The 13,335-nt window shown below is 48.6% G+C and overlaps 1 protein-coding gene across 1 annotated transcript in view; it reads left to right on the top strand.

Moving 5' to 3' along the window:
- TLL2 (tolloid like 2) overlaps window positions 1–13,335 on the top strand; it is a 124,889-nt gene that overhangs the window by 80,437 nt on the left and 31,117 nt on the right. The window contains exons 8-10 of the mRNA XM_040486021.1: window positions 2,913–3,037; window positions 5,539–5,654; window positions 10,975–11,077. Coding sequence (XP_040341955.1) covers window positions 2,913–3,037; window positions 5,539–5,654; window positions 10,975–11,077 — 344 coding nt within the window. The remainder of the gene's footprint in view (window positions 1–2,912; window positions 3,038–5,538; window positions 5,655–10,974; window positions 11,078–13,335) is intronic.

Here is a 13,335-nt window from a genome sequence, read left to right as displayed (position 1 = left end):
GGCACATAAGAAGGTCCTGTGAACGCTCAGTGGGAGCACACGTTCTCCACACTGTCAGAGTCACCTATATGCTGTGGTCTTCAGCAAGATTGGTTGGCCTGGGTTGCTAAGAGATGGTGGTGAGCTTTGCATTTTGTGCAGGAAAATTTCTTTCCTTCAGGGGAATCAAGAAAAAAATTACAAATGGACCCATTTTATTATAGGGCAGAAGTGCCCTCTTTTAGATCTAGTAGGTGATTGGATTTAGAATTTTATGTAGAGTCATTACTTGCAGTTTAAAACTTGGCAAAGTCAGTGAGGGAAAACGAGGATTCCCCTAAAGTTTCTCTAGAAGGCTCTGGACCCAGAGATAAGGCAATGGGAAATCAAGAAAGACAGGCCAGGTGGTTAAAGGTTGGGGATGGGGATACTTAAAAGGAACTCGGCAGATGATCTAGGCTCTTGCTTGCTTATGTTGGAAAGAAAGTGGGTTTGAAGTCTGATTTAGAAAACATATATGCAAAACCAGAAAGATAATAAGACACGCCACCAGCAAGATATAAGAATAATATATATTTTCCAAAGTAGTGCAGAATTGAGGGGAAAGGAAATGTTTTAGAGAGAAAGTGAGAGGGAGGAGAAGGGACAGTGCAGCTAATAACTAGGTAACATGCATTGTTGCATTTCCCTTGGGTGTAAATTACTTTGCAAAATTTTTTGAAGACACTGCCCTACCTTGGTTACATAATTTAATTCAAAAATTATTTCTTGACCTGTTGTGCTCCAGTCCCTAAGGCCATAAAGATGAAAGTCTCAGTCTCTCTGCTTGAGGAACTTACTATTTAGCAGAGATGACAAATATCTTCACCCTTCAAAAAAGACAATACAGTATGATAAGAAGAGACTAGACAAATAAGGCCAAGAGGTAGCCCAGAGGAGGGAATGAATAACTCAGGATAAGGAGGGATAAAAAGGGCTCGAGAAGACTTTTAAGAGGGAAAGCCATCTGATGGGGTTTTGGTGAATGAACAGGAGTTTGCTAGTGGACAAGAAGATGGGCAGTGGGCAGCCTCCGCAGAGGACAGCCTGTGTAAGGGCATGTTTGGGGCTATCAGAGATTCGGTGTTGCTTAAGCTACCAAGGGGGGTGGAGGTATCAGGAGAAGTGCCTGAAGAGGAAGGCAGAGGCCAGTGAGCCAAGGGCCTGGGGATCCAGGTGGTGATCAGACATCAGTGGAGGCTTCTAAGTGGAGAGGACTCAAGGCTGCCCTTGCATTTCCGGACAATCACGTTGCACTGTTGTGGGTGCAACATAGAGCTGACTGAGTCTACAGGGAGGGAGACCAGGTAAGAAGCTATGGAAGAATGCAGAAAGGGGATGCTGTTTGCCTGAGCTAAGGCAGTGTTCTGGAATGAGGAGGAAGGCATAGATTCAAGGCACGATAGAAGGTGCCACGGTGCCTTCAGATTCACTCTTGGGAGACAAGAGTCATGGAACGAACATGGATATGAGACCCACATGACAGTGTAGTGGAGAGGTCGCCAGGCATCTGGGGCTTAGCAGATGGTTCTGGGGTCAGAATCAGAGAATTCTCTGTGAGTCTATTGGCATCAGCTAAAGCCCAGAGTTGCAGGTGGAGCAGGAGACGGGAGAGAGGAAGAGGGCAGATTCCCAAGGGAAAGCATGGAGTGGGGAGCAGACATGGATGCTAACTTGCCGCGCAGAGACAGTGGTGCCCTGGACACCAGGGGAAGAGAGTCTGAGGAAGGAAGGAGCAGAAAAGTGGCAGTGCTGTAAGAGAGGGCAGGTGGCGGTTGACAGGTGTCCATCCGAGCTGTCAGTTAGTTGGTGACACTGACCGTTGCTGGTGCAGTCTGATTGCAATTGCATTGAAAAGTGAATGGTATGTGGGCAGCTAGACAGAGAATGGGATCCATTGTTTCCAGAAACCTGGTTAAAAGGGAGGGAAGAAACTGGTAACTGGAGAAGGAGCTGATTTGAAGGGAGACCCTACCTTCCAGGAGGGGTCCCTCATTGGGGGTCTGGAAGCAGAGAAGGAGGCTCAGGAAGGGGTCAACCACACCCACATCATGGAGATGTAAATAGGGCCAGTACTCAGCCGGGCATCCTGACTTGGTCATTTTAGACTTCCTTCACGTGGGAGTAGAATAGGATGCTTAGAGCTGGAAAGGGCTGCTGTGACTGTCTAGGCCACTCTCTTACTGTTAGAGGAGTCAACTGAAGCTCAGAGAGGGGAAGGGGCTTGTCTAAGCTCACCCAGGTGGTGGATCCAGGCCTTACATAGAAACTTCTAGACTAGGACTCTCTCAACTTTGTTCTCTACATTCATCTCACTTTCCATCTGATTATCCCCTTTGCCAGAAAGGCCCCCAAACTCTGATTCCCATTATTCACCAGCCCGTCAAGCAGCACTTACTGACCAGCCCCTGAGAGCCTCACTCTGTGCTGGTCCCCAGGCTCCCTGTGGGGCCCCTCCAAGACTTATCCATGCTCAGTAGTGCCTGTTGCACAACTCCAGGGGGCGCCACTCACACCTTGATCTCTCTGAATGGTGCTCCCTGAAGTTGTAGGATGTGGCGGCCCCAGGACCTGGACCTGTCAGGGGTTTTGTGGAAATGCACAGTACATGTCGGTAAGGAAGCCCCTAAGCCAGTGGACTAGGGCAGACTGGCAAGCTTGGCAGAGTCATTTTCCCATTGGAAAGTGAGTAAGCCACTCATGAAACGGAATACCCACATGCCAGGATGAGTGAAGCAACGTCTTCAGTCATACTGGCCTACAGAGAGGCCATCCAGAGGCTGGGGATGTCAACGGGCTTATGGGCAAGGAAATGAAGACTGTAAGTTCCAGCCCGGCCAGCCAGCCAGCCTTGACTTTTCTTTCTCCTTTCTCTTTCTCTTTTCTTCCTGTAGAGGAGTTTTCTTAGACACCATCCTCCCCCGTCGAGACGACAATGGCGTCAGGCCAACCATTGGTCAGCGTGTGCGGCTCAGTCAGGGAGACATAGCGCAAGCCAGGAAGCTGTACAAATGCCCAGGTAACTGAATCCCGGGGAGTCCCGGGGCCTCTGTTGCACCCACGGAGCATGACTCAGCCATCCTTTGCCAACATTCCCCCTTGCTGGGAAAAGCAGCTTGGAGAACATGGAGAGGCTGCTATAATTTCTGGTATCTACTATATGGAGGTTTTAGACAGTGTAGGAGGCCCACGTGCAGAGGTGATTGCCAGTAGTGACACAAATAATAGGTCTTGGAGCTCACAGTTTAATGTGTCAGAATCCTCAGAATTCTCTGGCAAAGGCCTGATATTCTGAAGAGGAAGAAGGATAGTGGGACAACAGTAAATGGGGGCCTGATGCAGTGCGTACCCTGTAACTACAAAATCTCCTCTCCTTCCTGTGGGAATAGGGGATGTGGGTTTGGCAAAACAAAAACCAAGGGTTTTGCAGGAAGACAGTGAATGAAGGAGGGTGGGAGTCAGCTTCCCAAATACTCAGTGCTGTAAATGAGGTTACGTCTATGGTCCTGGGGGCTTCCTAGGGTTCTGGTCATCGGCTAGAAATCTGCCAGCAAAGACTGGACAGTATACCAGGGTCTGAGGAGACATCTGTTTCTCTGCTCATCCGCAAGGCCCCTCCTCTTGAATCTGCCCTCTTTGCCTTCCATACCCTTGCTTCAGCATCACCAGCACCTCCCCCAGCCTGCGGCCCAGGAAGTGAGCTCACGCTGACCCTTTAAGTTGTTGAGCTTCAGTGCAAAGCATTAGAGCAGCCAGGTTTTTACCACTGAGGGGAGAGAATTCAATTCAGCACTTTGGGGAGGAAGAAGGAAATTCATTGCTAACAGGTCCGGTAACATTTTCCAAATGCCCCAGACCAGACACACGGTCTGATCATGGGACAGAATGTTCAAAATAGGCGCCATATTAGAAAATCTAGGCTATCCCGTTGCCCTGCTAAGTGGGATCACAGGGCACGCAAAGGGCTGGGTGGGGTTTGGTCCATCACAAAACTCTAAGAAATATGTCCATCCAGCTATTAGTCATCTGGGGGTGTGTTAGGGCTGAAATGCAGGTCACACGTATCATATAACCTTGCTGAATTGAAAGAGAAACCTTATAGCATTCCCTGGGAAATGCCATAGTATTTATTTAGTTATAATGTATATGGCTCTTACTTCCCAAAAGGATTGGAGGCAGCTGGTAAATACCATGGAGCCATATAGTAATGCATCTATTCTTGCAGAATGTTGATGATTATTCTAAAATAATTTCCATGGAACCCTTGGGGGTGTTGACTGCCGGGCATAATCCTCATGATGCCTGGCAGTTGTTCAGTAACATGATATCGAAGCCCCAATATCCAGGATTTCCTGAGGCTGATGACGGGCCGCTCTCCAGTATTGCTTCCTGCGGCTCCAAAACTGCAGCTTCCAGTAATTTCAAGTAGTAACCGAAAGGGGGGGTAGTTGTCGAGTGGAGGGTGAATTGCATGTAGGAAGAGATGCATATGTTTCCACACTTTGGGGTAACCCCGTAGGAGGAGGGGTTTGGGTTTGGAATCAGGAGGGGGCAGGAGGTAAGGAACCCGCGGGTCCCGAGCTCACTCCTGCAGATACTTTCTTTTTAAGGACAATTTGGGTGAAATATTTTTCACATACATAAGAACTGGGTTCTAGACTTAGGACCAGACAACCCTCCAACATTCAAAGGTGGGATGGTCTACTGTAGAGTAACCCAGCTTCCCATACCTCTGGTCATTTTTCTGTTTTCTTGACTATTTATTTGGTTGCTCGTTCAGAAATAGGTAGCAAAAAAAGAAGAGGCCAGATTCAAACTAATACCTGAAATGTGTTTCAAAGTGTTTTCTTTTTCTTGTCGCTTCACCTATTTGTACTTTTAAAAAAAAAATTATTTTTAATGTTTATTATTTATTTTTAAGAGAGAAAGAGAGAGAGAGAGAGAGAGAGAGAGAGAGAGAGAGAGCGAGAGCCAGCGGGGGGGGGGGGGCCCGGGGGAGCAGAGAAAAAGGGAGACACAGAATCCAAAGCAAGCTCCAGGCTCTGAGCTGTCAGCACAGAGCCCGATGCGGGGCTCGAATTCACAGACGATGAGATCATGACCTGAGCCAAAGTCGGAGGCTTAACTGACTGAGCCACCCAGGCGCCCCTGTCAGTCATAATATAATGGCTGCTATGTGTGGACCACTCACTATGTGCCATTTCATTAACCCTCTAGGCAGGTCTTGTCCATTTTACAGGTAAGAAACCTAAGGCCCAGCAAAGCTGGGAAACTTGCCCACCATATCCTGGGAGCCTCAGAAGAAACGCCTGGCTGGGTATTGCGTTCTCGTCCCGGACCCTATTTTCACTTTTATTAGCCAGAAAACATCATCAATCTGCCTGACCGGTTTCTCGCCAATGCGTTCCGAGGGCTTTGGCTGGTCAAGCGGTGTGTTTTCTCAGTGGCCTGGTGCAGGGAGCTGCTTAGGTGGGGAATGTGTGTGTGCCGGAATCACAGTTGTTGTTTTTGCTTGCACAGCGTGTGGGGAGACCCTGCAGGACACAACAGGAAACTTTTCCGCACCTGGTTTCCCAAATGGCTATCCTTCTTATTCCCACTGTGTCTGGAGGATATCGGTCACTCCAGGGGAAAAGGTAGGTGTGAAACCACCTCAGGAAATGGCGTAGCTTTCTTTGGGTTGTGTGAGGTGTGGGGGATTGTACTATTATTAACCGTAGTAATAGTAGCTGCTGTGAGCACCCAGGTGCTGTGCTAGCTTGCTTAACATTCTTTAGGTCTTTATTTCTTAATTCTTTATTATTTTTTTCTTTCAACCAGGATCACCCATACAAATGGAGGCCTGTAAGCTAAATGTCCACATGAGTTGTAAATCAAGCTCACAGTCTGTAAATCAAAGTGGACTGTGTCCTTCTCCCCTGGTAAATACACCATCAGAATGCCTCGGAAGGCGAGGGTCCAGTGTAGGGTTCCTCGACACCTCAGAATGCTGCTCTGGAAGGTAGCAATATGGGGCAAGCTAGCCCTCAACCCACAGCTGGCCCCTCCTTCTCTTCTCAGCCCCCGGTTTCATCTCAGGAGCAGCCGTGGCAAAACTCCAGCCCACGCTCCTGAACATTCTGCACTCCTACCTTGCAAACAGCTATTCTTTGGCTGCCCCTCCAGCAGAAGTGGACTGGTTAGGTGTGCTATCTGCCCTCGGGAGGGTGGATTCAGGGCAGAGATCTCTGGATGTTCTGGAAGGGGGCTCGGAGCTATTTGGACGGGGGACTCCAGGATCCAGGGCACCTGGAGTTAGGTCTAGGAGCTATGCATGCTCTGAGTGAGCACAAGCATCTGGGTTGGAAGATTCCATGATACCCTCTATATTCCCCTAGAGCTGGGTCAGGACAGAGGCCTCTTTCATCCTGGTCCAAGGATGGTATGTTCTCAACCCTACCACACATGCATCTCCTGATATGCATTATATGGATAGGGAATTTGAGGCTCAGACATTTTTCTTGTTTAGAGAGAGAGAGCGTGAGTGGGGGAGGCACAGAGGGAGAAAGAAAGGGAGAGAGAGAGAGAGAGAGAGAATCTTAAGAAAGCTCCATGCTCAGCACGGAGCTTGATCTCATGACCATGAGATCATGACCTGAGCCAAAATCAAGCGTCGGACATTCAACTGACTGAGCCACTCAGCTGACCAAAGCTCAGACATTTTTAAAAATTGACCAAATTCACAGTAGAATATAGAACTGGGAACTGGGGCTTCTGCATTCCTGAAACGTGTGTGTGTGTGTGTGTGTGTGTGTGTGTGTCTACTACGCCTCCCTACAAATCCAAGGGTTTTTCAGATTGTCTCAGACTAAGTGCAGCTGTCTTTGAGATGCCCCCTCTATCCCGTGTTCCTAACTCCCTCTAGTCATACCTGCCATAACTTATTCCACAATATCGTGACTGCTGGTTTATTGGGCTGTCTGCCTTCTAAGACCCTAAACTCATTGAGGACAGAGACTGTTCACCCCTAGGTCTCCAGCCACCCAACACAGCCCCTGGCACATAGACACACAAAAGGTATTTGTTGAATGGGCATGTGAGTGGGTGGGTGGCCAAGTGAGAAATCTGCAACTGTGTTGTGGGGTGATGGATTGTTAGGTGCTTGTAGCCAATCTTCAGGTATGCCTAATTCATAACTTTAAAAAGCATCCCTTTAAATGTTTTCTATGGGCTGCGTTCTATTCTCAGCATATTATGTGGATTCTCTTTTAATCCTCACAACTTCGTGTGATAGGTACTATTCCCACATTAATTTTTCAGGTAAGGAAAGGGACTTGCCTAAGGCTACTCAGTTTGTGGCAAAGTTGGGATTTGAATCCAGGTGAGAAGCTGGATGCTTAGCCATCATCCTATACCATTCCACAAAGGGGTCAGGCTAATAGGCATTTGAACATGCATTCACACACACATGCTCACGTGTGTATGTTTTCACGTACAATACCCACATGTACAACTCTTCCTCTGGCTCTAAGCATTTAGGACAGTGTGGTTGTCATCTTGAGCCTGAGAGACTGCAGATTTGTCTTCCTCAGGTGCATGTTCTGTTCCTGTGCCTGATGGAGGCATTAATGAGAAGGAGGGGAAGGAAGGAGGAGGAGGAGGAGGAGGAGGAAGAAGTGATCCAGAAAGCCCCAAATTGTTGAATTTCCCTAAATAGCAGAGGCTATGTGATATGTTTGAACTACATAAGACTCATCAAGTCTTAATTATTACTGCTAACTGGGGGGCAGAGAGAATATACCTCATTGAAATTCCTGTACCAATTATTTCCATTTCTGCTTCTCCCAGCCTTCCCCAGAGCTGCTAGTAATTAGCAAACTTGATTGGTTCAAGTATCACCTCTTGTTTATCACCTCTTCCCCTATGGTCTTTATGGTTCCCTAACATATTTAAAGTAATTAACCTGAATAATTACCCCATTTATTTTGATCCTGAATGTGTTACCAAGGAAGCTGTAATAACATTTTCTTTCTGAAGAATTTAAAAAGCTAAGTAATTATATTACAACCGGCTAGTAAATATTACTGAGTCCTCTGCCTGAACGTGAACTCTGTGAGACATACAAAAGAAATCTAATTTACAGTCCCTGTCTTCAAGAGACTTAGAGTTTAGTTAAGGTCCCTCCTTACCTCTAGGGAGTCTGATTTAATTGAAGAAGGGGCAGTATTTTTTAAACTTCTGAGGTGGTACTAATTCATGAGCAGGGTTAAGAACCACTGGTCTAGTTTGAAAGAAGAGTGACATCACACACACACACACACACACACACACACACACACACACACTGTACAATACAGGAGGTGGGCTGGCCTGTTATTTTCTGGTACCGCCTCTTCATTTCATAGGAGATCAGAGGGTGTTGTGGAAGAAGGTGCTACTTGTCCTGAGAACCGAACATTGGGAGGGATTGGCCCAAAGGAAGCTCGGGGAGAAACTGGCAAGGCTAATTAAGACAGGCAGCCTGTGAGGAGCACTTAGTGTGTCTGGTTTGTGGTGCACTAAGTATACACTCAGTAAGGCCTGATTCTTTAAAAGTGCCTTTATTGAGTACCTATTATGTGCCAGACCTCATTATACACTCAGTATACAGTTTCTCATGCAGCCCCCTCGGTAACCAATGGTGTGCACGTTGTTTCGCAGATAAGGAAACTAAAGATCTAAATGGGCAAGTATTTTCCGAAGATCCCAGAGCTAGTGAGCGATAGAGCTGAGGTATCCAGATCTTCCTGATTCTAAAAACACCTGCCCTGCAGTCACTATGAAAGGGAGACGGGGGAGTCCCAAGGAGGGAAAGGCCATGTCCATTTTGGCAGTCAGAGAGGGACTCCGGGAGGAGGCAGAAAGCCCTGAGCTGGGCCTGGGGAAGGTTCCATTAGCATGGATATGCCAATGCACATTGGGAAATGAGGTCCCATAGGATGGACTCTGGGGTCTCTGGAAGGTAAGCAGAGAGGTTAATTTATGAGATGAGGGCATGGGGAGCTACTGAAGTTTTCTGAGAGTAGGAGAGGTTTAATAAATATGAGGTGCCAGTGCAGGATGGATCTAGAAGCCCTACTGTGAAGAATGGCTCAGGGCACGGCAGGGAGGAGTTCAGGAATCCTCTCCGCAGGTACAACACAGGCAGCGGTGTTGAAGGGGCAGTGAGACTGGCTTGCAGCAGGGGACACAGACAAGTTAAGGGAAGAACGTCTGTGGGCATAGGGGGTAAACAATAGGGCGAAGTGGAGATAAGCGCAAAGGGTAGCACCTGGCTGACCGGTGCCACTTAGGGACAGGGAAGCTGGAAGGGAAATGCCATTTTGAGGTGCTCTCACAGTCCCTGGGGAGCAGGGAGGACAGGAGCCAGCTGAGGCCAGAGAGCGGAGAGAGGGCAGGTGTGGTGAAACCCAGAGAGAGGAGGTTCAAAGCAGAGGGGCCACGGAGAACAGAGCCCATAAATAACAGTCCTTTCAATTTGGCTGGGAGGGCACCGGAACCTTTGACCTGCAGCCCTCCAGCCTAGGGGGTTTGCTTAGAGACAGAGGGACCTGGGGCTGTCTAAATGTAAAAGAAAGTGGCCGGTGGATGGGGGAGAGAGATGAACTGGCTAAGGATGAGGGCCCCGAATGGGCTAAGGCACAGGGTCAGTGCTGCAGCAGCCAGGGTGGGGCCCCGGTGAGCGAAAAGAGCTGAGAAATGATGGAGCAGGGACACTCTGGGCACAGCAGACATGGTGCGGACACCCTACATGGCAGGGCTTGATGGGGGTGAAGGGGGGGGCACGCCTGAGCTCTGCTCTGGGCCATCTGTCAGGGACGCCCCAAGCTGGAAGGGTGGCAGGTTTGTGGGAACAGCACCTGTGTGCTGAGTCCACAGGGCCACTCAACTCCCTCCACTCTTTGTGGACGGGGGCATCCACTGAATGGGCTCACCATGTCCATGCAGAGCTGACACCTCTTTCCTAGTCCATCTGAAGCCCCAGCTCCCTGGCCTTCACTCCTCCTCACCCCCCTGCCTCTTCATTCCAGACACACAAACCACAACCTGCTCTGATGTACAGGTACCATTCCCCAGACGTCTCCTTGCCTTTATTCATGTCAGTCCCTCTCACCAAAACGCCCTCCTGTCCTGTCTCTGTCCGCTGGGTCCCTATTCCCCTTAGGTTAAATGCCACCTCTTCTGAGACGCCTTTTCCAGTATCACCAGGCAGCATTTATGTCTCCCTCCTTGGGGCTACAGAATTTCCTTTCTGTCCATCCGTCTCTTTTCAACATTTGTTTCAAGAGTGCTCTAATTGGCCTGACGCATCTGTGCTCTCTGAGCTCCCTAAAGGCAAGAACCCTGTCTTGCTGATCTTTCTATCTCAATTGGCCAACACAGACAGGCACATAGTAGGTATTCAGCTAACAACGGTGAGATGAATGAATGAATGAACGAACGAACGAACGAACGGACTAACCATAAGAAGGCTATTTGAGAGTGAGGTCATGGCCGAGGGGACACTGCTCACAGTGGTGCTCAGATGTACTCAGGCTAACCCCAGGCCCTTTGGAATGATTGATGATGCTATAAGATCTTTCCGTATCTCTGAACTTCACTGACCCCTTACCTCCTTCTAAATCCCCAGTCTCAAGGCATCCTGGCCCATCTTTTTAATGCATCCTGTTTTCTATAAACCACCTAGTGACTTCAAAAGCTCAAGCTATTCCCCAGACAGAACCAGAGGACCCATCTCCTCAGTTTACTCCCCATCCTGCTTACGGTTTATTATTTAATGTCACAAGGTTTCCTGTGTGTCCTTGTGAGGACACTCCTACTGTGGTCTCAGAGCGCTGTATGCTAACGGGTAATGTGAGAACACTGGCATGCAAGATGTATCTTCAAAACTCCTCGGGCTCCACGGCCACAACTCACTTTTCTGGTAACTCTTTACAGATCGTCCTAACCTTCACCTCCATGGATTTGTTTAAAAGCCGCCTGTGCTGGTATGACTATGTGGAGGTCCGGGATGGTTACTGGAGAAAAGCCCCCCTGTTGGGTGAGTTGACTTTAGAAAGCCCTGGGAGAGGGGTGATCGGCTTGTTCTGTGGGACGCTGTTAATGTGCGGAGGGGCCCGTCCTGACAGCAGTCACAGGAAGCTCTCAAGAGCCCGTGTCGTTGTAAAACTCTGAACACTCCACCTGGCAGCACGTGTTAAAAGCTTCTAGGACTGAGACTGCCCTTCAACCCGGCAGTTCTACTTCTGGGAATTTTTCCTAAAGAACCGATGAAGGAAGCGTGCAAAGTTCTAGCCATGGGGATGTTCACTGGAGCGGGAAAAATGGAAAACAATTTAAATGTTCACCAGCAGGGGTTAGCTGAGGCACTGGTGACACATCTTTCCCGTGGAAAACTATCCAGCCACTAAAAATAAAGTTGGAGGTGACTACTTATTGATACAGAAAGGTGTTCGCTGTGCATTGTTTCACAAAAAGGTGTTCCCAACTGGAATATGCCGTTGGATTCCACTTTCATAAAAATCCCTTCATATGTATATTTTGCAGGCTTTGCAAACTCAGATGCCCTTGGAAATAAGGCACACCTGAGTAAGATGGGGTTGGCATACTAAAATAAGGAGTGGTGGGGAGTGTGGCAGAGTGAACAGTGAATATCTTGACCCAGATTATTCAAAACAAAATTATTTAAAACATGTGTAGGTTGGATTCAACTGGAGGAAGCCATTTTGTGATCTACAGTATAAATATCAAGTGGAATTATAGGCGTAAATAAATAACAGTGGTTATTTCAGGATGATGGAGTATATTTTTAAAAATTTATTCTGTGCTCCTGGTTTAGCTGTATTTTCTAATTTTTCTACAGTAAGCATGTATCCTTTCTGGGAGACGCACGGTGCATGAACTCATACGTGAAAAGGCAGCTTAGACCTTTCAGTGGGAGGCTGTGGGCAGGTGGCATAAGATGACAGGTCAGTTCATTCAGGACTGGTTACAGAAGAGCAATGTCCCGTGGGTGACCCAGAAAGACGAGTGTATAGAGAGCCTATGGCATCAGTGTCCTGGGAATGGACAGAGGGACTCATCTGACAGAAATGACAGCCATGGTGGACCCAGAGAGAGAAGCAGATTTGCAAGGAGCCAGATGGAAGGGTTTTGGCTGATAGTGGGGCTGTTCTCATTTTTAGAGCAGTCCCAGGTGAGCTTCCGGGTTGCCAAGGCTAAGCCCTCAGTGAGATCTTTGTCCCTGGCATATCCTCATGTGGGCAGAACAGCCACACTGGTTATGCTGTGAATGGCTGGCCTGGGCGTGAGCTGCTGTTGGGACAGCAGACCAGAGATGGAAACAGGAGGGGAGGGGGAGAGCTAAGTTGGGGAGTTAAAGGCCAGACCGAGCCTGACTTCACATCAGATTCCAGGTAGGTCGGAAGAGATGGGAGCAGAAGGTCTGAGGGGCCTGGCTCTGCATGGCCACAAGGTCTCAGCCAGGCCAGCTTTCATTGGGAAGAGCACACACGCCCCTTCTATCCAGAGGACCACGAGTTGAAATTTCCAGAGCTACAGATGGATAGGAAGTTGTGTCTACTCGTGCTGAAGAAAGCAGGCTCTGAGTAGGGGTACCAGGTTACCCCCATTAGGAGGAATCAGTCGGGGAGCGTACAGTCTAGTTGGGCAAGCCAACCGTGGACACGAGCGTGTATATTGTAGGACAAATGGGTTTTGTCACCCGATGGCAGGGTGGAGGCTGCCTGTCCTGCACTCCTGCTTCCTCTCTATTGTGACCAGATGCGGGGTATGCCAGCAGCCAGAAGGAGGCGTGCCTTTACAGGTAGCTCTGATTGGGTGTGGTGGGGGCGCCCCCCCCCGGGTGGAGAGAGAGAGAGAGAGAGAGAGAGAGAGAGAGAGAGAAGGGCATTCTGGGTAGCAGAGGTTCCCGAACCTGGCTGAATATCAGCATCTGCTGGGCAGATTTCTGTGAATACAGATCCCTGGGAAACTACCGAGTCAGAATCCCCATGTGTTGGGTCAGGAAATGCTCCTGCTTCCCTGTAAATGTATGTGCATGTGTATGTGCGTGTGACTTGTTTAATACCGCACACATAGAGAAGGGACTGCAAGGAGGAAGGTGTTTACCTCTGAGAAAGGAAGCCCAGAAATGGTTTGGTTTGTGTACTTCTGGATTGTTCTACATCTTTTACAAGAATGCACTCAGGTAGAATTTTATAATTAAGATAATTCAAGGGGCTGTGTGGAAGGATCTGGGATGACAACATGGAATCACAGACCCCTTAACCTGGCAGG

This window comes from Herpailurus yagouaroundi, unplaced genomic scaffold (genome assembly GCF_014898765.1).
Source record: "Herpailurus yagouaroundi ecotype Mexico unplaced genomic scaffold, PumYag 163, whole genome shotgun sequence".
Classification (NCBI taxonomy): domain Eukaryota; kingdom Metazoa; phylum Chordata; class Mammalia; order Carnivora; family Felidae; genus Herpailurus; species Herpailurus yagouaroundi.
This window is presented reverse-complemented; position numbering and strand designations above follow the sequence as displayed.